The sequence below is a fragment of the Zootermopsis nevadensis genome, unplaced genomic scaffold (genome assembly GCF_977971745.1).
Source record: "Zootermopsis nevadensis isolate Lab colony 2312 unplaced genomic scaffold, Znev_1.0 Znev_ptg000012l, whole genome shotgun sequence".
NCBI lineage: Eukaryota > Metazoa > Arthropoda > Insecta > Blattodea > Termopsidae > Zootermopsis > Zootermopsis nevadensis.
Window position 1 is genome coordinate 5508672 of NW_028259144.1, and position 25286 is coordinate 5533957.

Sequence of the window (25286 nt, forward strand, 5' to 3'; positions counted from 1 at the left end):
GTATCCTCTGCAAAATCTCCTCCTAAAACAAATTTTTCTTTCATGTTGAAATAATCTACATTTCACAAAACGTGAACAATGGATATTAAGGAATCTTATAACATGCATGGTTATCTACAAACACAAAATGTCCTAACATGATCCAAATTTCAGTGATTTGGGGGAGAAGGGGTAAGAGTGTGCTTAGATTCCATCTAAAGTTTTATAAAAGGCTATAGGAATAATGGAGATTAAACTTATGTGTATCCAGTGAAAATACTGACAATATATCTTCACTTGCCTGGACATCATTGTTGTCACTTTCATAACTTCAGAGTTTGTAGTTCTATCTTTATTGAAAATAGTTAACATAAATCATGCATGTCAGTTCTAATAACACATAATCAGAATGTCACTACAGGTTCCCAGTCTCATTACATTGTAAGAAATAACATACATAATGATATAAATTTTTAACTGGCATTATGGTTATTTACAGCTTATATTGTCACTTTATTTTCTTATCATCCACTGACATGCCTTGCTTTCTGAAACTCATGAAGTTGAGCATTGTTGTGCCAGAAGAGAACACCTATTGATAACCTTATGGTTGGTCTCAGTTAATTTTTAACATGTTGGAATAACTTGCACTTGTTACTATGATTCCATGTTCCTGGTAATGTTCAAGGACAGAACTTTGAGAATCCTAGAACACCATCAGCATTAACTTCCAGGCTGATGGTTCAGTCTTGACATTTTGGCAGCAGGAGATGATGAGTGTTTCCACTGCATATTCTGATGTTTGCTTGTGGACAATAATGATGTATCCAAGTCTCACTGCCAGTGAAAACGCAATTCAAAACACTTGTTGCCTTCACTGTCGTACTGATCCAGCAGACGATAGCTCATGTCCACATGACTGTATCTGCTCTTTTGTCAATTTCTCTTGAACCCACCATGCACAAACTTTGTGGAGTCCACAAATGTTACGTACCATTTAATTAGCCGAACCTTCACTGATGCCTAGTTTTGATGCAATGCCCTTTACTGTTATGCTTCAGTCCATGAGAATCATGGCTCTGGCTTGTTCTTGTTTGTCATCACTTGTTGCTGTGGATGGGCATTCTGAATCAGTTACACTTGTTGCTTATGGTGTCCACCACCATGGTGATGCAGGTAGCAAACACCTCTGAAATGTCAGTTTATACCAGACCAACTTCACTTTCGTCTGGCACCCACCCTCAAGCAATCTAATTGAATGTAAAATTGATTCAACTCACTCAGCCTATGCAGTGAGTATATCACATAGTTTACAATATTCATTTATAAAAAGCTTAATGTAAAAAATGGACATATTCACTGTATCAATAATCCCACTTCAGTCAATTTTACTCGTGTTAATTTTTTTATTTTAATTCAATCTCAACCCTTAGTTGGCACACTATATGAGACTGGTCTGAAGATAGTATTTTACTACCCAAACATGTCTCCAAAATAAAGTGTTTTAACAGTTAATTGTGCTGAAGGCCTCAATTACATTATAACCATATGATTCTTCCAGTTTAAGTGGTTATAAATTTGTAAACCAAGGAATTTTGAATGTACCGAGTCTTCCATGTACTTTTCATCATAATCAACACTTCACAAACACTGTGGTGAATTACTTTTTATAAACTTTATTATATACATTATAAAGAAAATATCTTATGGAATTAAATATCTACAAATTAATAATGCCGTCTTGTGAACAGTGTAGTCTTGGTGTGTACTGGTAGCAAATTTTTTATCTAAATGAAGTTATGAAATACAAGTTTATATGAAGACAATTCATACTAATTTCTTTCACTAGGCTTCTTGTATGCATATCCAATATAATCGAAGATATCTTCCTCTTTTGTTACAACTACAGGTTCTCCTGGAATACCTAGAAAAAGGAAAGAATGCTAGCTGAAATTCAAATCTGTGGAGAAGAACTGAACACATTTAGTTTATACAAAAGTATAAAACTAACAGAAAAAAGCAGCTGAAATATCTACCAGAAAGTGATATAACAAAAGTACAGCGAAGCATTGGAAACTCCTGATCTGAATGTGTTATTCATGATTTGCAAAGAGAGAGAGAGAGAGATCAGGATTTTACATGATTAACATCCTGAACAACACAACACAGGAATTTAAATTTTTCTCTAAACACTAAGTGCAATGGGTAAATAAAATATTAATATAAACAAAAATAAACAGCCATTTGTTACGAAGTACATGCTATTGGGAGTGTCATATTGAATAAATAACAGCTCTTCTTGTAGTTGTTTTGACTTGATAACTTGTGGTGCTACAATAATTTCTTCTATTCATCAATCATTTTGTACATACAGTTCATTGGAATGGAAGTCAGGCACACTGCAAGTTAGCTCTGGTAGCACACCGTACTTACACATACATGATCATGTAATCAAATCCTACTCATTTTCTTTTCCTCTCCCCTCCCCCCAACAAACATGCAGCCATCATGTTGTACCAAAGTTGTATATTTTTCAAAACTCTATTACCACACATCATTGTATGACCCTATTATTCATGGTGCTAGTGTTGATCCCCTTACCCACTTGCACAGAAAATTAAAAGTACAATTTTATGGTAGACCCCCATGGCATAATGGCCATACCAAATTTCATCCAGTGGTTCTCAGTTTTAATCACACAAATAGAAGGCAGACATGGTCAATCCTATAGATGTTCATTCTCAGCACAGCATGCAAAGAACACATAAAGTACACAAATAAAACAAAAATACTGTGACAACAGTGCATACCTGTGGAGCCCATGGGGCGTAATGTGTACTCATTCAGGGTGAAGCCATTTTCAAGAGCATGGGCTCTCATATTTTTATTAAAAAGATCAGAACCAGTGAAATAAAGAACACTGCAATAGTACTGGTCATGTGGGGTAAGTCGAATGTCCAAACGGCGTGCAGGGAAATACTGTACATCTCTTTTCCTTTTTTGAAGACTACATACTCCCTAGTGGATAAAGAAAACTTATCTTTACATTCATAATAAAAATATTATTAAACACTATTTTCAGAAACTGACTGAAAAGAAATTATTGTAAAATAAATTATGTTTTGCATTATGCTGGTCCAGTGTTTGATTATTAAAATATCAGCTCTATATAAATGATTAAAAGAATTTGAAGAAAATTATAGTATGTGACTGTAATCTTGAGACTTGCAAGGAATGCAGGAAGTCTGAAGTGTTATAGGCTGACGCTATCTTTCCTCCTTCACCCCACTTCCTCAGGCCGCAAGTCTCAAGATTACAGTATCACACTGTACATATGCCAGATGTGTAAACACTGAATTACTCATTACACCTGAAGTCACAGCAGTAATATGTTGATGTGTCTTCTGAGTAGTAAAATCACAAAACCAACGTCAACATTTAATTATCTAAACTGCCAGGCTCGGGGTTATCTCATTGCAGAAAACAAAAATGGGATGGAATTATTTATGTAAAAATAATAATGTAAGGGTTTACCTCAGGACTGCACAAATCCTGGGCACCAGGATATAACATGCAAAAAATATTTAAATTTCTGATACATATATGCATATTCTGACTCCCAAATTTACAGGAAATCAGTGCAGGTCTGGTATGACTAAATCCTTCTTTAAAAAATACATACAAAAGTTAATTTAGACAAACCAGTAAAGTGGCCCTTAAATTAACCTACTACACCGAGTTTTAATGACATCAGACAGTAGTGTGATCCCTGCTACATGTGAATGGCTGCACATACACAACTAAACAACAGATTTCTTTCAATACCTTTTATTTGAACACATCTAAAATATTTCAATAGCAAGTTTTATAATCACCTTCATGAGTTTTTACAAGACAAAGTATTTACCATATCTTTTCCATTTCTGACAAAATTGCTTTAACAAATGTTACATACATTTCAGACATCTATAATCATACAACCTTTCTCAATTAACTATATTTAACCATGAAGGACCTACAACTATAATTCTGCATAATCAATATTACCTGTACTAATGAACAATTAAAAGTACACTAATTGATCTAGTCTCTGAAGTGTTTGTAATCCATATGGCATTCAACTGAAATACCAATTACTCTGAACTCACGCAGACAGCCAACAAAAAAGTACTTTGTGTTGGTATGACATTTCATCCAACTTAAGATTTCAAGCAATGAATATTATCATTTTCAACACAGGAATAATATACATACCATGAACTTGACATCTCCCAAGGAAATAGTATCAATAATAATATTCTTTGATTCCAATAAACTGACTACTTGCTTCAGAAGTTGAGATCTTTTTTTACTTCCATCTGTGGACGTGTATGAAGGATGTGTTAAAAGTACGTCTATATCTCCACTTTCCAATTTTCCACGCCTATAAGTTTTAAACATAATTCACAATTTTACATGAACATGAGGATATTATTACAACCAGTACTAATTAAATACAGCTGATTCAGTCATTTATGAGGCAAAGTACCTGGTCTTTCAAAGGCATTTAAATGGTCAGAAGACATCAGTATCTCTCCAACCTTTCAATGAGGCCAGCAGCCCAGCTTCTTATTAATACACTAGCAATTACTATGGACCTTTTGTATGGAAACAATAGTGAAAATGATATTCACTATTACATACCTGTAACTACCACAAATAGTAACCAAATATTGAGGATCAAAATTGTTTATCTCCTTCTTTATAATTTCTTCTATTTGTTCAATTTCAAGCCTTGGAATTTTCTTCTCAAAATCTTCAAAATATCTGTAATAAGGATTACTTAATCAGGAATAATTTGTAACAATGAAGTAGTCTTCACTGATACTTATTTTTTAACTATAATAAATGCATATGCAGCCAAAATTCAATGTTAGCTGGCATAAGTATATGACAGGGCCTGTTACTGTGCAACAATGAGAAGTTCATGTCAGCCAGCGAATAAAAACCCAGACATTTCCAATGCATGAACACACTTTGTCACTTATGTGATAACTTCTGCAGCAGTTAGAGTAAAACATAATACATCATGCTGATCGAGCAGCGAGTGACTTCCACCTGTTCTCAGCACTGGATCAACACCTGAGAAGCCACAAATTTGAAACTGATGACATGAAAACAGCAGTAAACTGATAACTGAAATAACAGAAAGTTAATTCTCTTGACAAGGGAGAGAAAAATTCATTCCATATTATGAGAAGTAAACTGAACAACTGAAAAAGATAATCACATGGACACGAGGCAAAAGCAGTGCCCACTGTCCGAAACCCTTGCTAACTGATTTAAAAGGATTTGTGGAGAGGGAAAGGAAGCACTTACTTAAGACCTATGAGCTGATGATGATTTAGCTTATCTTCATGTTTGTGGAGATCTTCAATGGTTTTAACACCAATGTCCACAAGTTGTTTGGCTTTAGCTGGCCCAATCCCTGACACACGTGTTAGCAGATTAATGGCTGTGCTGCTGTCATCTTCTCGAATCTTGAAGAGGTTAAATGAACTATTAGTTAAAGACAAATACAAATAATACAGCAATGGTAAAAACACAGCAGAGCCCTTGCAGTGAACCAAGCCCATCAGCTCATGAAATGCTATAGGTTAGAATCAAGCATGGGAAGGCTGTGGAATGGACCAAGTGTGAAAAAGAATGGAGACAAGAAACAAGATGTGAACAAAAACAGTGGACTTGAAATGACAGGACAGGCAAGGATAGAAACATATATCATGCTCAACAGTCACAATAGCCTGTCCCCCAATGCCACATTTCCCACCACAAATCCCAATGGACTGCCCTAAATGTGAAATTAGGCTCTGCAATGAGAAGCCAGTGATTAATATGGTTTGCCTCATAATATAAGGTGTTTCATTAGTATTGGGAAACTAATTTTATTGACTAAAAAAGTTATATAGCATCAAAACAAGTTACAGAGATGATGAATGGTACAGTGGTAGGGATAATAGAGGAAGTGGTCATAGTCTGCTTCAATGTATTGTTCTGGAATTTTATTGCTTGAGGAAAACCGTGAACACTTTTCCAGACAATCGAGGTTAGGTTCCCAATTGCAAGGCAATTGCACTGTTGCTGCTGTCTGCTACCTATGCAATAAGTGCACCAATTGAAGTGTTGTGTAATTATACTCTTCAACAAATATTATCAAGATAATGAAATTGAGGGAGGGATAAGCAGGACATGACACTGACACATACATGGGGAGATGAGAAATGAGTATGACATTTTAGCCAGAAAACACAATAGAAAGTGACAATTTGGAAGACCTAGGCATGGATGGGAAGTTAACCAAATGGATTTTAAACATGAAGGACCTGTGCAATGGGGTTACAGTAAATAATGTCTGCATAATACAAAATTAAATGGAAAAAATACAAAATATAAAAATAATTCATTTAATTAGAAGTGAGTCAGACCAGCTATTCTGATTCAAATATTATACCATATATCTTGTTCAGAATTACAACAAACACTTCAAGTCCAAAGGTTTGTCTCTGTAAGAAGTGGGGATTAAGACTGGAAAGCAGAACAATCTACTTTTAATCTGACAGGGTCTTGAACCTGAGACATGTCCATAAACAAAACATAGTTTAGGGCAGCATTTATGAAATTTGTACCAAAAAACATCTACTCTACTGATAAATATTCAAACTTTATAAATAATGAACAGCAGTTTGTCAATTATATGTAGAACTCTAAATGGTCACATAAAATGGATAGTTATATGTATATTTAATTTACTTTAATTCTTCATATTCCTCTTTCTTAAATATACTGTTGACTATTATCTATAATATTTCATATTTTAATGTACTCTACTCTCTACTGTACTCTGTACTTTCAATTGTCACAATGTCCCATTTTTAAGTGTAATGTACTTACTGTGGTTTGATGTGTTTAGTTCTGTATTAATTCCATATCCCAGTTACCAGGATCCTGGAATGACTACTACCTATCTGAGGTAGAGGGCTCTTACCCCATACCATTAGGTCCCATGACAATTAAACAATAAAACTTAGCAGCTTGCAGCAACATCCACCTAACAATAAAATAAGACACATTTTTAAAGTACCTTTTCCAGCTTCTGTAATTTGCCTGTTTGAAGAAATTCATCAATTTTTTTGGAAATTTTTTCTCCAACACCATTTAGCTTTCGAGCCTCTTCTCCAGACTGAATACGTGTGGGATGAGCAGCTAATACAACAGCTGCATTGCGGTATGCATTATATTTATAAATATTACCATTTACATTTCGTTCATAATTTGCTAGCTCTGTAAAGCAAAAACAAAATAAGTTACTAAATGTAACTTTAGAAGTATGAAATGCTGAATCAGAGTTTAAAATACTAAGGACCTGAACACTAACAATAATTCACAACATTCAATTTGCACAGGTAACACTCGACATCAGTAATACAACAATTCTATCAGCACAGTAATTAGAATCATACAAAACTAGACTGATTAATTCACACATTCGAACCTAAACAAATATATCAATTTGAATTCAGTTAGAGTATATGGAAAAATGCTACATAACATCTTGCCATAATAATTACTACAAATGGAAAACTTATTATTTCACACCTTCTCAATTGTTCAAGACAATAATCTGGTCATGATAATGGGAAACTAGTTCAAAGTTAAAACCTCAGCCAAAAAACCGGCTAGCCTGATTGAGGTGTTCAAGGTTTTCTCCAGTACCCCAAAACAGACCATGACCATTTCTTCCCACATTCTTCTCAACTTGGCTACTTACAGCACAATTCTTATTAAGAAGCTAAGCCAGCCTGCTCAATAATTCCTGGTCTTTGTTTTAGATAGTGCAAACAATGCTAAATATTAAATGGGATATCCTTTTATAACCAGACAAACGAAGATAATGAATTACTTAAAAAATTATTAGTCAGGATTTAAACTGCGTAACTTTCCAAGGTGCAACTGGAAAACTAGCTTCAACATTTTATTCTTCTATTCTTTTACTAACTAACCTGTCAGAAAGTCACAAAAATCATGATTTGGGTTATTTTCACTGGCTGGAGCCTTCCTTTTACTCATTGTTCCTGCTTGCACAACTTTTTCATTACAGGCTTTTCATTTAATTATTTTTCGGAAGCATTTAACATATTCTACGGTTCGTATCTCATACACAAACGTCACTCAGTCGTAGTAACAAACCTAGAATCACAGATCAATAAAGGAGTTACACGATACAACCATTGACAAACACCTGTTGTGCCATCTATCCTGCTACAATGAATACGACCACAGCAAAGAACAGTCGGTAACATAGCCAACTACCATCAAAACCCATTCTTATGTTCTTCGAAATTTGTTTTTCCTTTCTTTCAGAATTCTTAATCAAACAGGCCAGAAGGCCTTTTTCACTGGAGACGAGGAAAAACTGGCCAACTTAATGTAACATATGTCAAAACTGTGGAGTGTAATAGGTAGAGCATACAATAAACAGCTTATATATTGAAGAATTCCGTCTATAACCAATACATTTGGCCCTACCAACACTTAGGTTTGGTTTAACCAAAGTATTATTTATATGTGGGGAAGTTGTCTTATTTTTAACGTGCTGAAAATTAATAAATTAAAAGTATATGTACTTCCATCTGCTATCATCTCTCCACCAAAGAAATCTGCTGTATGAAAGAAACATAACACATAAGAGCGTTTCTACAAACACTTACATTCTTATTATCAAGATCCATACATCTAACCAGGCTATTTTTCACTTAAACATGTAGCCCTATATAAAAGGCCAACATTTCAGATTTCACACAGAATAAATTTTCAAGAAAGACAAAGTCAGTCAACAGATAAAGGCACATGTTTACAAGTAAGTCATAATTTATCTATTGTATATAATGGGTGGATTTATTTGTAACTTATCTCTACTTCATGTGAATCCTTTGTTTGTATTTTTGTGACATTTATATGACTTGTATTTGTATAACATGTATTGTATTATTATGACTTATTCTACATCCTATTGTCATCTGACTAACTCATGGATCCATGGAATGTAATAAAGATGTATGTATGTATGTACTAAACACACTTCATTTTATGTATATGGGAAATATTCTGCCACTTTTATTTTATTTCTTTTACAAGAATTTTATTTAAAGTGTTAAGAATACAACAATAAATAATGGCACAAAACACTATTTTCTCTTTAATTATGGTCATAAGTCCCAAGGCAAACCATTCTGGCTCCATCACAACTAATCTGATACTGAATTTACATTTATAGTCTTTAATCTACTATAGTATCCCTAACTGCGAAATAAAATTATTGGGCATATCCACACATTTTAATTGTAAGTGTTGTAAGAAGTCATCCACTTGAGTGAAAATCCTATCTTCCTTACAGGAAATTATTTATCAAAATGGACACTGTACATACTGTTCTGCAAACAATTATACAAGTTAACAAAACTGCTTTTCTCCACCAAAGTTTATTACACTATTGCATTATTGCAACATTTTACTAGAGTCACTTTTTGAACAATATGTTTCCACTGTCATGCAGTTATCATCAGGTTCATCTTACAAACTCTATTTACACAAAGTGGTCCACTATCTAACGAAAAAATTTGTGATTTTCATTGTCGTCAAAAAATGATATCAACAATGTCACCTTATATTTGTTTATACTCGGCATTGTTGTGTTCCACAACAATGCCGAGTAAACAAATAATGCTTCACAACAAAAACTATCAAGCCAGTCGCATGTCACTGCTCCAGAAGCAGCATATCGCATTCTTGAAAATTGACTGACAGTTGGCCTAAAACATCAGAAAAGTGAAAGAAGACGTTATCAACTATTTGAAGTACCAACTCCAACAAGGTAAACTGATAATCATTCGATAAATTACGATTACGAAAACTATTATGAAAACTAACTTTATGATCGATTTTAAGACGAAGATTTGCAAGGGGGGTTGGTCAAGTGTTTTAACCCCCATTCTGGGTTAGCTTAGTTTCTTACTCAAGAGTTAAAACACTTGAGTGAGACACTAAACTAACCCCCTGAAGGGAGGGTTAGTTTAGTGTCTTACTCAAGGTTTTAAAACGCAATCAATCCCACGAAGGGGGGTTGGTTGCGTTTTAAACACTTGACCAATCCCCCGAAGGGGGGTTGGTCAAGTATTTTAACACCCCATTCGGGGGGTTAATTTAGTTTCTTACTCAAGGGTTAAAACACTTTAATGAGACACTAAACTAACCCCCCCTTTGGTTTAGTGTCTTACTCAAGATTTTAAAACACAACCAAACCCCCCAAAGGGGGTTGGTTGCTTTTTAAATACTTGACCTACCCCCCAAAGGGGGTTGGTCAAGTGTTTTAACCCTCATTCGGAGGGTTTAGTTTAGTTTCTTACACAAGATTTTAAAACTTGACCAACCCCCCCGAAGTGGTTGGTTGCGTTTTAAAAACTTGACCAACCCCCACGAGGAGCTCGGAAAGGAGCGCTCTGCTCTAGTCTAACGAACCTTTGTGCTGTGTTGGATTAACCTTCATTGTAGTGGAATAAGGGATTGTTGCTGGCCAGACTTCAACTCTGGAGTTAATGGTTTGTGATGTGCATGAAGCTGGGCTCTGTTTATGAAGTCCCAGCACAACAAATATGTTTCATATATGCCTTCTATGAAGATGTTATTGTTATTTATATTAATTTAACTCATTAACCTAAAAATATCACATTACACTACAAAAGTACAGCAGCTTGTATAACTGATGAACAACAGCATGACGGTTGAACACATCGTTCAAAAAGTGACTCTAGTGAAATGTTGCAATGCAATAAGTACTGGTAAAGTTGTGTAATAAGTGACAGTGTAGTGGAATTATAATTATAACAAAACCAAATGCCACAATATAAGCTTATTAAAAAGAATGCTTTGTGTTACATACTTACTATTCTTCTAAGCTTATGCCTAAACTTAAAGCACATATGCTGAAAAAGCATCAATATCATGAATATACATGCCATAATGAGAGTTATGACGTAAACATAAAGCTGTGTGAAGCGGGAAGGTAGCCACAGGACAGCATAGAGCATGGTATCAGTATTACCATCTGAAAAATACAGACAAATGTTATGTACAAAGCAGAAGGCAGTGAAACAAAATTCATTTCAGTAAAAGAAGCATAAGATCACTGTCATTTTGTATGTGTATATATTATTTAGTGAAGTTACATCAAGATCTACCAGGTGCCATAACACTGAAAATTATATGATGGACATGAAAAAGAAATACATAAAGCATGTGTGAGTAAGAAGTCATTAAAAATACAAATAGAGTTGAAATAAAAACACTAAAAATTGATGGTAAGAAGTTCAATAACCAACAAACTATTGCTGAAAAATTTAATAATTATTTTGTTAACATTGCAGAGAAAATAAAACTACAAGATATTAATAATCCCGTAATTGCAAATGATATTAATGATGATGAAAATTATATTCATTTCATGAACCAAGCTTTTTCTAATCCATACCCAAATATGAATTCCAAATGTTGTACGAACAAAGAAATAAAAAAAATAATAAAATCCCTTAAATTAAAAAATTCGCATGGATATGATGAGATACCACCTACGATTTTAAAAATAAGCTCGTCATTTATAAGTTCACCTATAAATTATATTTGCAATAAAATGTTAAGGAGAGGAGTATTTCCGGATAGATTAAAATATGCATTAATAAAACCATTATATAAGAATGGTGATATATGTGATGTGTCTAATTATAGACCTATATCACTTTTAACATCTTTTTCAAAAATATTTGAAACTATAATGTACTCAAGAATTTTGGATCATCTCAATAAATACAATATTTTAAGTACTGAACAATATGGATTTAGGAAAGGATTAAAAACAGATAATGCAATCTATAAATTGACTACAGAGATTTTAAATGCCATGAATAACAAACAAATAGTGGGAGGCATCTTCTGTGATTTGGAAAAAGCTTTTGATTGTGTTGATCATGAAATGTTGTTATTTAAGCTTAAATTTTATGGTATCAATGGGAAAGATCACGCACTTTATGAATCTTACTTAAATAACAGATACATTAGAACAGTATTACATACTAATGACAGTAGCAATACAGCCTCGGATTGGCTTAAAGTTAGATATGGAGTTCCACAAGGGTCTATATTGGGACCTTTGTTGTTTCTTTTATACATAAATGATTTACCCAGTATAATAACTAAATTTGCTACACCTATAATTTTTGCTGATGATACTAGCATCCTATTTTCTCATTCTAATACAAACGACTTTAATAAACACATTCATGCAATATTTGAAAATATAAATAGATGGTTTAGAATGAACAGATTATCACTAAACTTTAATAAGACACATTATATTAATTTTAAAATTAAGAGAAAAATGTCAGATACTGTCACAATAAGTTATAATAATAAATTCATTAATAATATCTTCTGTACTAAATTCTTGGGAATTATGATTGATGGTGCATTAACTTGGAAGAATCATATTGATCTACTTATTAAAAAATTGAGCAAGGCTTGCTATGTAATTAGAAATATGAAACCATATATGTCTATTTCAGTACTAAAGACAATTTATTATGCTTTCTTTCATTCCTTAATGAGCTATGGCATCATTTTCTGGGGAAATTCATCTAGTAGTCACACTATTTTTCTCCTTCAGAAAAAGGCAATTAGAACAATGATGGGATGTAGCAATAGAGTATCGTGTAGAAATATATTCAAAGAATTAGATATCTTACCGTTGGCATCACAATATATATTTTCTTTATTATTGTTTGTATTACAAAACAAAACTCTTTTTCCATCAAACATTGACTCTCATACTATTGATACTAGACAGAGACAAAATTTGTATCTACCCCAAGCCAATTTAACTATTTATCAGAAAGGAGTTCACTATGCGGGTATAAAGATATTTAATAAATTACCCACAGAGGTTAAGAATACCTCAAATAATTTTAAAAAGTTCAAGGTTGCATTAAGGCATTTCTTAATTACTCACTCGTTTTACACTGTGGATGAGTACTTAATTGGATAACTATTGTAATAAAAATACTAATTATATTGTCTTGAATTTAGTACGCTGCTTGTCTAGATGTAATTTTTTAATGTATGTATTTTATGTTTTTATACTTGAGTTTGTGACGTGTTCTATATCCACTATTGGATTCTTGGAACTTGTAAATAAATAAATAAAAAAAAAAATTTTGGTAATACTAACTCAGCATTTGTTTTGAGGGATTGAGTAGGAGGGAAACAGAATAATTTGTATCTTGGGCAGAATCTCTTGACCAATTATGATATTGTAAGAGGAATGGCATGTTTCTCGAGATTTCTGCTGTCTATATGCCAAATTTATTAATCCACATATGGGACCGCATGGCTCAGCCATAGATCAGGCAGTTAGTCACTGGCCTCTCACTGTGGAGGCCTGGGTTTGTGCCCATCCATGTGGGATTTGTGGTGGCCAAAGTGACACAGGCCCAGGTTTTCTCTGAAACCTTCCCTGTCAATACCATTCCACTGTGCCAAGCCAACAGAAAATTAGTCACAAACAGAATGTTTGATGTTAGTAACATTATCAACATTTTAAGTGTGTGTAAAGTAACATATGATGTGCAGTTCTGCTGTACTAAGAACATTGGGCAAAGTTGAGGTGTTAAACTAAGAACTACAGTGGATTCCGGTTAACTGGGACACATCAGGACTAGAACACTTTGGCCCACCTAAGTGGCTGCCCCAATTATGCGAAGTTCCACGTAAAGAGTTAAAAAGGTTTGTTCTTTAAGATTTGTCCCAAATAAATGGCTTAACTGATAGCCCAATTAACTGGAATCAAGTGTAAATGGATGTGAGTAGTCAGATTCACACTCAGCCACTCTATGCCCAGCACCAAATGGACAGGAAGCAGTGTGGACCTACAGAGCTGGTTTGCCTGTGATTATACAGAGGAAAAATATGTGCCCATGCCAAGAGCAAAAATCCAATTACTTTAGCAAAACATCAGAACAATTATAAATAAATGCATTACTGATATTCATAATATTTACAGACACTATTAGGTCCTGACATACAAAATGGTGTTCACAAATGATTTTAGCAGCTGCACTTACCAAAAGCAGCTACTCCAAAACCCATGTCAACAGCCCCCATACGATATGAACAAGTAGGCACCATTAATTCATGTACTAGCCCAACATTCAACTGGAAATTCCATACTGGGCCAGTGCTAGGTGGAAACACTTCTACAAATCTTTCTTCTCCAGTCTCTGCATTAGCAGATATGTGTAGGGACTTGTGGTCATGTGCAGTAAATATTGCATGAGGATGGATCTGGGTCACAACCTATTAAAAATGGAAAGACATAATTTAATACTAAGAATGAAGAACTTCATAAAAAGAGAACAGATTCAAAATTAAAATGTAATTTTTTTTAAAATGGTGATTACTTCTAATGGTAACTGAATGGTAAATGTCCTCCTGTATGTATAAATGGTAATATTACCTGTTGTACAAATGATGATGGCCGAAGGAGGAGCGGCAGATGACTAAATACTATACGTGTTCTGTTCCCTTGTAAATGCCTTGCATTTATTTCTAGTTTTGGAATTGTATATGCTAACCTATTAACCTGAAATAAAATGTGTAAGTAAAATAAAAAAAATTCAATGAAATTACATAACAAGAAATGCAAGTAAGAAAATACAATAACGGCTAATTTATAACATGACTTTACGCTTTAGTATGAACCACAGAAACCTAGATGCTTAAAAAAGGGAATGATCAATTTTAATTCATCCCATAAAATAAAAGAGCATGTCTCACAACCAACAAACCAATGAAAAATTAATTAATTTATAATATGGACATTGTCATCTTAACAATTCATAATCTGGAAAGGACAGCAGATGTGAGTTCAAACCAAATAAAAACAATAATTTCTTATTTTTTATTCCATATTTGTTATTGCTGATCCAACATATTTTCATTTATATCATTCAAATAATTAAAAATGTAAATAATCACAAATTCAGTCCAGGTCCAGGAGATGCAAATCCAAGTCCTACTAGGATTGCAAATTTTCATTGCAGTAACATAAATAATTTTGAAAGGTTACTGATAACCTTTCTACCTATCTCAATTCATTAATCCTTATTTCATGCAGGAACTGCAGCATTACAGATTTCTTTCTTACATTTCTTTAGAGACACCCATGACAATGATTTTCGTACTCTCTCCTTCATAACTAGGGAATTACATTGTCAAAAATCTGTCAGCTGTTGGCAATACATTGGGCTTTGTATCAATAATTTTTTATGTTCTATGTGGCTGTGAAGAAAAACATATAACAACTATTCATATCTTTATACACAATTAATCAAAGCTGTACTAAAGGAAGGTTTCACATCCTGGCAAATTCATCTTCAATTCTCCATATGGTTATGAGATTTGATGTTGGTGAAAATTTGGAATGTGATCTTTTGGGTTATGATGTTACCTACTCGTAATCCAGAAACCCACAATCCAACTGTTCTATAATTTTCCTTACCTGAACACATGCATACTAACAATGAATCATAAGACTTAACTAACTAACTAACTAACTAACTAGATGGCTTACCGAACCCGAAGGTTCATCACCGAATTAACCAAAGCCCTCCACCGGACCCTGTCCTGGGCCAACAAAATCCAGTTTCCTTCAACTCCTATCTCCCATAGATCCCGCCTGAGATTATCCTCCCATCTACGTCTAGGTCTCCCCAGCGGTCTCTTCCCTTCAGGTTTCCCAACCAGTACCCGGTGCACACCTCTTGTCCCATCCATGCGCGCTACATGTCCCGCCCATCTCACTCTTCTCGACTTAATCACCCTCACAATACTGGGGGAGCAGTACAGATTTTTAAGCTCGTAATTGTGCAGTTTTCTCCACGCCCCATCGTCTTCCCTCTTAGGCCCAAATATCCTCCTCAACACCCGATTCTCAAACACCTGCAATCTGTGTTCCTCCCTCTGAGTGAGAGACCATGTTTCGCACCCATACAAAACAACAGGCAAGATTATTGTTTTGTATACTTTCATTTTCAGGTTCTTAGAAATCAGACGGGAAGACAAAATATTTTGGACTGAGAAGTAGCAAGCATTTCCGGAATTTAGTCTCCTCCTAACTTCCTCACAAGTATCATTTTGATTTGTTATTGTTGTTCCCAAATATTTGAACTTTGTAACCCTTTCAAAGGATTTATTAGCCACCCTAAGATAATTTTGCCCGCCTGTCTTCTGATGACGAGATACTAACATGTACTTAGTTTTTTCTGAATTTACTTCCAGCCCCACTTGTCTACCAGCCTCTAGTAAAACTTCTGCGTTCCTCTTTATTGTATTTATATCGTCCCCCAATAAATTAACATCATCAGCATATGCCAATAGCTGATGTGTCCCATTCAATTGCAAACCCTCCTGCCTACCTTGGACCTTCCTGATGGTGTATTGTAGCGCAAAGTTAAAGAGCAAGGGAGACAAAGCATCTCCTTGTTTTAGACCGTTCTTGATGAGGAATGTCTCAGATACATATTTACCTACTCGAATTTTGCTACAGGTTTCATTTAAGCACATTTTTATTAGACCCACTAGCTTCTTTGGTATACCAAATTCAATAAGAATATTATATAGCACTTCTCTCTTCACAGAGTCATAGGCTTTTTTGAAATCTATAAATAACTGATGTACGGTCCCACCGAACTCCCATTTTTTCTCTAGTATCTGACGAATGCAAAAGATCTGATCAATCGTTGATCTGTTTCGTCTGAACCCACACTGATGATCCCCAATAATTTCATTCGCATATGGGGTTAATCTTGCCAAAAGAATGTTGGATAGAATTTTGTATGAGGTTGATAGCAGCGATATTCCTCGGTAATTAACACACTCAGTCTTGTCCCCCTTCTTATGAATAGGAATAATTATGGATTCCTTCCATTGTTGTGGCATCTCTTCCTTATCCAAAATTAACTGAATAAGCTTATGGATCCTCATATGCAACCCTTTGCCACCTGCTTTAATTAATTCGGCCGGAATCTGATCAATTCCTGGAGATTCATAACTTTTCAACTTCCCAATGGCTAGTTCCACTTCATCTAAGCTAGGTTCTGGCACCAACAGTTCAGCTGTATGCATTTTAATCTGTCTAATATCACCAGTATCATGAACATTTAAGAGCTCGCTAAAGAAATTTTTCCACCTATTCACAATTTTTATTGGATCTGCAAGCAAATTGCCACTATCATCCTTTACCAAATTGGTCTGGGGTTGATATCCTTTCTTAAAGTTATTAATGCCTCTGTACAGGTCTCTGATGTTTTTTTCCTTATTATTTGTCTCAAGTTCAGCAATTTTGCCCTTCAGGTATTCCCTTTTCTTAGTCCTAAAGGTTCTACTAGCCTCACGTCTCACGTTACATAGATTATCCGCATTTGTTTTGTTTGGGTTCTGCAACCATTGAAATTTTGTTTGCTTCCTTCGATCTATTAATTTTGAACATTCTTCATCAAACCACGGTTTATTTTGCTTTCTCCTGTAGTATCCTAGTTTCTCTTTTGCTGAAATTTTGATGCAGTTTCTGACATTTTCCCACTCCCTGTTGATGTCCACACTTTCATTATCCTCATTTGTCTCTAAAATTTGAAACCTATTCGAAATTTCAACTTGATATTGTTCCTTTGCCTCTCCCTCACTTAATTTTTTCAAATCAAATCTTTCTGTGTCAAAATTTTGCTTAGTTCGTCTACTTACTGAAAGCCGCTCCCTCACTTTTGCTACCACCAGATAATGATCAGTGTCGCAATCTGCTCCTCTGAATGATCTCACATCAATTACATTTGTCTGCCTTCTCTTATCTACTAAAACATGATCTATTTGATTGTGTGTTCTGCCATCTGGGGAAGTCCAAGTGTATTTATGAACATCACGGTGTGGAAATTTTGTACTTTTTACAATTAAATCTTTTGACGTAGCAAAGGTTACTGCTCTAACACCGTTATCATTACTAAGTGCATGGAGACTCTCGCTGCCTATTGTGGGTTTGAAGATATCCTCCATCCCAATTTTTGCATTGAAATCTCCTAGCAGAATTTTCATGTGATACTTGCCAAATGTATCAAATACTGATTCCAATTCTTCATAAAAGCTATCCTTGATATTATCGCTTTTGTCTTCAGTTGGGGCATGAACATTAAGGACAATGATGTCGCACCAACGTCCTTCCAAAATTACATAAGACAACCTGTCACTAACAAATTCTACTCTCTTAACTGCTGCCCTAATTCTGCTATGAACAAAAAAACCCGTCCCTAGCTGATGATTGTCATTCCCCTTTCCATAGAAAAATGTAAAATTGTCCACTGGGATCGTGCCCTCCCCCTCCCATCGCACTTCCTGCACTGCCACTAAGTCTAACTTATAATTCCCTAATTCCCTACACACTGATTTCAGTGCCCCAGCCCTATAGAGGCTCCTAATGTTCCAAGTACCAAATCTCATGTCCTTTTTCAATTGCCGTGGTCGTGCCAAAGAGTCCGTCCTGATCCGAGGCTTGGTTGATTTTTTCGTAACACATATTTTTTTAAAGGTGAAAGGTTGTTAGCCCTACACCCAACCCCCAACCTGGAGGACCAGGATATCACTCTTAGTCTAGCGCATCTCCTTAGACCTGTCCGGCTTGGGTGACCCTACCATGAGCCGAAGCTCAGGCCGGCATAGCCCTAAGGGTCATTTGAGCACGCAAGCCTCCTCACCCGGCAGATTGCCTTCGACAAGGTGGTGATACCTTCGAGAAGGCATAAGACTTAACAAATCTTAAAAACAGAAACAAAAAATATTTACCTTAAACATATCAGTATGTCCTAACTGTATAATACCTGACTGCCTGAATGTTCTTTGAAATCTTTCCATTTTTCCAATTGTTAATGGTTCAGTTTCTCCTCCAATATCATTATCACCTGGCAGGAAAACAAACTATGAATAAAAGAGAGAAAAAGCATGAGAAACAATCCGCATTTAGTGGTTTTTAAAACAACAATCACCGCCATGTCTGAGAACAAGTACAGAATGCAATCTGAGGTTACAGGCCACATCTCATGAGCCAATATGAATTTCAGAAACAAGACGGCTGTGTTCTAGGCTGTAGCACCACACAGTCTGGCAGAATTTTACCAACACTTCATATAACCTTGCTGCCTCCATCATTAGGATAATGACAAGGTAATTGTTCCAAAAATAAGACTCAAGTCACTGATGTGACAAATTCAACAGAAATAATATTTTATAACATTTCAAACAAAATCACAAGAAATTCCTTCAACCTGTATTGTCCATGCATTGTTGCATTCCAGCATCACACCCGCATACCACTGAAATGTTAACACTGAAGTTAAAATTTGGCTACCAGCCCCATAATACAGAGCTTTAAATTCCATAATCCCATATGATAACGGTAAAAGTCGATGCAACAAATAAGAACACAATTCAAGAAAACAAACAGCTGCTTGTTCTGTCATGGATGTAGTATAATGTTCAGTGATAATGTGGTTCAATAATGAACAGTACTTACCTTAACACTAGGGTCAACATTAAACACATCACAAAACCTTTTCATGTATCTTCCGTATTCTTCATTTGTGGCAATACTTCCTTCATCCAAAATGTCTCCAAGGAACACAACAACATGTGGATTCACATGGTAAAAAGCCTTTTGAAAAGTCTTGTATAGGTACCTAAAAATATCATAAAGCCACACTTTAGTAATTTGTAAATGCATTTAAAAATGCAAAATATTTTATTTTCAAAGCTTTCTATGATGGCACAACAGGCAAAATCTTAATTAAATCTAGAAACATGTTCTTGCATATATAGATATGCCAGGATATACATATATATAATAATGATGTATAAATTCATAAATATAATTATGGCATGCACAGAGTGTTACATTTCAAATTGTATAAAAAAATGCAATATGTATACTCATTTTACATGTTCTACTCCTGCTATGACTGAACTGTTGTCACAACTCATTCCACTGTTACAATCACCTGTCACTATCCCACCGTGTTAGTGCGCCTCTTGGGAAATTAGTTTCATACTGCTCTCCAAGAATCTGAGGATCAGCAACCAGCAGAATTTTTATGCATTTTGATGAAGTATCACAGTGAATGTCTGGCCATGAAAACCACTTTTTAAGGGAATAAACTATATATTCGTTATAGATGAGAACTGCTATTATAATTACTAGTATAATTCTTGCTGTGCTCCTGCAAATAAAATAAAAATTAATTCATACTGTCGGTTAATTTTACCATAAGAGACATACTTGTCGGTTATCAGTTAATCAGTGCATTTTCCTAAAAAGAAAGGTGTCAGTACTCAGATGTTACAAAGGAGTATGATACATTTCTGAACTTCATAGTTCTCTTATCCTTCCATCATTAGCATAGCTGTTTTGTTCTATGAAAAAAGATGCTAGTACACTGTACCATTGTGCATCCCCAGAAAAGAGTCCTGGTTATAATTAATGTAGAGTTGGAAACAATTATTCGATTGCACACAATGGTTATTTCTGTGTTACATAGCTACACTGAAATATGGTAAATAGGGAAGGGTTCATATTTCAGTTATCACATAGTTCCCAGTACTAGACACTTGTGAATTTAACAACTCAGTATTTTTATTCATTTCCTAATGACTAAAAGACTGAACAATGGTACTAAGAATTAAACCTCTGTAAAAAGAGTGAAAAATGTTACTGACTACAACAACAACCTGTCAATAAGTCTCGAACATGCAAATTTCTAGCAAACAAAAGAACACACTTGACTTCATGAAAAAAAATTTCTCACTGGTCAATTCGCAAATCAGGTTATAGGCAACACACAAAAAGGTTAGGAGGGTCACAGCCTAGTGGTCCAAGGTTGCTGGCCTCTCTTATCACATAAACCTATTTTGAATATAAGTTAATTTTCCTATTTTCCTTTGATTGTCATAATAATTTATTTTTTGTATCATACACAGCCTCTCTTCTCTGGTCAGCATAGACCCCTATATATTCATTTTTAGTGAAATTGAAAATTAAAACAATTACGATAAAACTGTTCTAAAATATTACATGCGGCAGGCATGACTTGTCTCTGGACCTTAAGTTCTTTCACACCTACTTAGTTACCACTATAAGCAAGTTTAAATTAACCTCTGCTTGTTAAACATGAGTGTAAACAAAGAAAAAACTTCTTAGGTCCTTGCTTATCCATTTATACGACAAACGCATGGCTTGTGTAACATTTGCATTATCGTAGAAAAAAACAAAAAGAAAAATATATGTGTTAAATTAGATAATTCATGCGAGCTTCCACATATTTCCTCATTCCACACAATCAATTCATGACGCCATACTTCAAAACACACTCGACCTTGATTCAGTATTCTCTAGATAGTCTGCTTACAACGTCCACAAAAGTTTACTATCTGAACCAGGCTACTGATTAGACAGGTGAAGCCGTTTCTCTCCATGGTGACAATATAACAACCTGGTGGACTTGCGCGATAATGGTCTTGTACCATATGACAATGAAATAAACTCTCTTTCGGTTTGCATATGTAAGGTAGAGGAAATGGAAATAAATAATTGGATGGGTGAGTTGTGTTGGTGTGCACAAATATGACTCGAAGTGTTTGTTCATGTTATGAAGTTGTTTATTGTAATGTCTTATATACTGATGAATTTCCACCTAACGATCTTAAAATATCTAGGATAACGTTTAGCCTACATCTCATTACCCAACCACGTAACCATTCCTCAGCATGGGAGGAAATTCCATTCAATTTTATAGTCATTGTTTGGTGAATGAGAGTTTACGACGGTAATTGTGAGTTTTGCAAAAGATTTTGTGCAATTTGTGTGATTGAGTAAAATATTGTATACAGAGTAAATACTTTCTTGTTCGTACTATTGAATTTATTAGCTGGGGTAACTTGTTTGAAAATAATAAAAGGTGCTGTATGTGAAAGGTCATGGCAGATGCTGAGGAAAAGGAATCGTGTAAAACTGTATGTAAGAAGTTTATATGCTGCAATTAGCAAGTATTAGCTCTGATGACAATTGGTACCAGAAAAATTCTGCAGGTTTGCTTAGAAGGACATGGAACAGATTAAACAAAGTTGGCTGTCATCTGGGTTGTACTGCCATATAGTCTGGTAGAAGTTTTCCAATGTTTTAGGGATCCTTGCTGCCTCCATCATCAGTGTGATGAGTAAGCTACGTGCATGGAATCAGTTTGATTTATAAGAAATGGACAGTTAGGCAAGTCAATCGAGAACCTTTGAAACAACTGTAAACTTTTACCAGACTACATGGTGCTACAACACAGCCATCTTTGGTCTTTGCACTGTGAAAACCTCAAATCCTACTGAGATTAAACAAAGTTGGCAATGTTATGCATATATAATTATTATACAATTCAGTGTTACCAGTTATGAATTTTTTTGAGGACTTGACCGTCTGATTATACGTTACAGGTAGTAGTATCCAACTGTAATTATTGCTACCAATCTAAATGTTTATTTACAATATAATAATTAATACTTTTGTCATTTTAGCATCTTCTAAAATATTTATACTCTGTGTCATTACAATAGAAATAGAAAAATAGAAAATATGTCAAAATTGCTCACACTGAACATTTACAGGTATAATTATGCGTGAGGGCATAATAAGAAGTTTAAGTTATGAAACGTATATTTCCAAACATCAGCTACTAGGATTTGAGGTTTTTACTGCGGTAAGTCTGAGGATGGCTGTCGTCTGGGTTGAGCTGTAGAGTCTGGTAGATGTTTACCAATGGCAAACTTCTGTCAGACACAGCCATTTTTAGACATGTATTGTGCTTGAATTGAGGTATGATGCAATAATTATATTTGTGAACAACTGTAGGGATAGCTCAGTCAGTATAGTGACTAGCTACGGGCTGGACGACCGGGGTTCGATCCCTGACGGGGGCAGAGGATTTTTCCTCTAGCCTCTGCGTCCAGACCGGCTCTGGGGCCCACCCAGCCTCCTCTACAATGGGTACCGGGGTCCTTTCCTGGGGGGTAAAGCCGGCCGGGGCATGATGCTGACCACTCACCCCCATCTAGTGCCGAGGTCAAGGAAGAGAGCAGCTATACCTCCACTCACCCCAAACGCCTACATAGCGTATAGTGGGACAAACTTTACTTTTTAAAACTGTAGAGCTTAAAGAAGAATGTTAAATAAAAAACTAGAACATGTTTCATTTAATGCATGTAAATCACAACAACAGAAAGAAGGATTACAGAAGCAAAAGCAATGTCACTATTGACTGATTTTGTAAAGAAAAATTATTGAGCAGTATGTCAACCAGTTTGTAATAGGAGGCCTAATTTAGTAGCATTGTTAATGAACTGTAATGGTGTAAGATTTGAGGTTTTCACAGCAGTGAGTATGAAGATTTCTGTTTTCTGGGTTGTTGCGCTGTGTAGACTGGTCGATGTTAACCAACGTTTCAGAGGTCATAATGCCTCCGTCATCAGGGCAATGAATAAGCAGGCTACACCATTCACATTCCGGCACCTATAAATCTAGCACCACACACCCTACTGGCTTATTCATCGCCCTGATGATGGAGGCAGTATGACCTCTGAAACGTTGGTTAACATCGACCAGTCTACACAGCGCAACAACCCAGAAGACAGAAATCTTCAACTGTAATGGTGTTTCAGTAAATTGTCCTCATTTATAACCCTGTGGCCATGACCATGAATACATATCCAGGTCTCAAAAATGTTGAGAACTCCTGACATAAAAGAATAGTGCAGTAGTAGTAGTAATAGTAGTAAACTAGATGATGAAATAAATCAGTATAACATCTGAGACATACCTGAGCCACAGAAATATCAGTTATCTTCTTGATTGTGATGATGTGTAGTCATTTATTTCGGTTTCCAGTGTTTCAGAGGAATGCATTGCTTCTATCTGCAGAGTAGAAGTGGTGATACATTTCTCTGAAACATTGGTGACCATGCACAGAACTGCATGGTGTTGCAACCCAGAAGATCATGTTTGACATATTCTCTGCCATGAGAGCTTCAAACCTCAGGCAGAGAAGTAATCTTGAGTACGCCAAGTTTCAATACTTTCATAGTAAGCTATTATAATTTAATACTTACAAATGACTTCTGACACCTTTACAACTAATCATCTTGAGAACTGGGATAGCATAGTGTGGCTTTTCATATATTACATGGCATGTCTTCTTTCTTATCATAGTGTTAGGTAACCAGGTGTTTTCATATCTGAAAATAAAACGTTGATAGATAGATTTCACAGATTACAACTTAATTGGTAAGCCTGTTGGTATAATAATCATATCTCTTTGAAAATTGGAGTCTTAATCAGTATTAATAATAGACTTGTATATTTATTTAATTACTCAGTGTAGTATAATGTTTCCACTTCATCATATACAAAGGAACGTGTTGCAGACCCATTTGTAAGTTTTACTAAAGTTTCATAGTTATGATGAACTTAATGGAAATTTATTAATGATGGTGTTTTGCCTGTATTTGATATTTGACGAATAGAATTAAACAATTAACTGAAACTTAAAATACTTTTGTGCATAATACACAAATTACATTAGTGACTTTCCAGTGTACATAAGAAGCCAAGACATAATTTATCAGACTGCTGTCAGTTAGTTACAAAGTAGAATAATTACAGTTAGTCTGTAATTACATTGATACCTCAAGTAACCCACCTAAATTAGTTTGCTTTACGATATTGTAGTCAAGTTCCATTTATCAAAACAGGAAAGGTGCAATATAAAGTCACAAGTTCATTGTTTTTTAGCTGTTGTGTTTTATAATACTCATATTCACAAACCACAAAGTAAAAGAAGTACAACGAAAATTAAGTGGGTTTTCTTTTTTATGGTATTGTGTGTGATTTGTATTAATTAGGGTTCTGATTTGAAGTTTTAGCCAAAGAACAGTCATTCCAAATGGTCACGTTGTAGTTTTCCTCCATCCTTCCAGGTGCATATGAAGTTTGTCCCTTGAAATATGTCATTCCATGTTCACATTTCATAATTTGAAATCGTTCCTTACTTTTGCTGAGACGTATCAAACTGGTATGTTCATGTTTTTTTTTTACA

The 25286-nt window shown here is 35.0% G+C and overlaps 3 protein-coding genes across 6 annotated transcripts in view; 1 reads left to right on the plus strand and 2 right to left on the minus strand.

The window, feature by feature from the left end:
* Positions 1 to 316: 316 nt before the first annotated feature.
* On the minus strand, positions 317 to 8363 carry LOC147873951 (DNA polymerase beta-like). The gene is made up of 7 exons (XM_087347751.1): positions 8019 to 8363; positions 7100 to 7299; positions 5338 to 5498; positions 4663 to 4785; positions 4234 to 4402; positions 2790 to 2997; positions 317 to 1903 (listed from the first exon to the last, which is right to left on the minus strand). The coding sequence occupies exons 1-7, from the start codon at positions 8083 to 8085 to the stop codon at positions 1812 to 1814; spliced, it is 1020 nt and encodes a 339-aa protein (XP_087203877.1). The 5' UTR covers positions 8086 to 8363; the 3' UTR covers positions 317 to 1811.
* Positions 8364 to 9101: 738 nt separating this feature from the next.
* Mppe (Metallophosphoesterase) lies at positions 9102 to 24390 on the minus strand. Of its 3 annotated transcripts, none has more exons than XM_087347747.1 (7): positions 24301 to 24390; positions 20157 to 20375; positions 19676 to 19838; positions 18949 to 19080; positions 14576 to 14701; positions 14184 to 14415; positions 9102 to 11119 (listed from the first exon to the last, which is right to left on the minus strand). In XM_087347747.1, the coding sequence occupies exons 1-7, from the start codon at positions 24330 to 24332 to the stop codon at positions 10947 to 10949; spliced, it is 1077 nt and encodes a 358-aa protein (XP_087203873.1). In that variant the 5' UTR covers positions 24333 to 24390; the 3' UTR covers positions 9102 to 10946. The 3 variants fall into 3 exon arrangements, with proteins under 3 accessions (XP_087203873.1, XP_087203874.1, XP_087203875.1); XM_087347748.1 differs by lacking the exon at positions 24301 to 24390 and adding an exon at positions 21308 to 21521; XM_087347749.1 differs by lacking the exon at positions 24301 to 24390 and adding an exon at positions 21227 to 21521.
* LOC110832673 (protein DOP1 homolog) overlaps positions 21528 to 25286 on the plus strand; it is a 36621-nt gene continuing 32862 nt past the window's right edge. The window contains exon 1 of one of the 2 annotated variants that reach the window (XM_022069895.2): positions 21528 to 21750. The gene's annotated coding sequence lies outside the window, so the exon portion shown is untranslated. Of the gene's footprint in view, positions 21751 to 21774; positions 21984 to 25286 lie in introns of those variants that run through there. The other variant, XM_087347739.1, reaches the window with a different exon arrangement.

Excerpts from the sequence above, each read along its gene's own strand:
- Mppe (XM_087347747.1), bottom strand. The coding sequence starts at position 24,332 with ATGATTAGTTGTAAAGGTGTCAGAAGTCATTT. Across the intron at positions 14,416-14,575 it reads CATCATCATTTGTACAACAG|GTTGTGACCCAGATCCATCC; the intron begins GTAATATTACCA and ends CATTTTTAATAG. Across the intron at positions 11,120-14,183 it reads TTTTGGAGTAGCTGCTTTTG|ATGGTAATACTGATACCATG; the intron begins GTAAGTGCAGCT and ends TGTATTTTTCAG.
- LOC147873951 (XM_087347751.1), bottom strand. The coding sequence starts at position 8,085 with ATGAGTAAAAGGAAGGCTCCAGCCAGTGAAAATAACCCAAATCATGAT. Across the intron at positions 7,300-8,018 it reads TTTTTGTGACTTTCTGACAG|AGCTAGCAAATTATGAACGA; the intron begins GTTAGTTAGTAA and ends TTTGCTTTACAG. Across the intron at positions 5,499-7,099 it reads AATTACAGAAGCTGGAAAAG|ATTCGAGAAGATGACAGCAG; the intron begins GTACTTTAAAAA and ends AACCTCTTCAAG.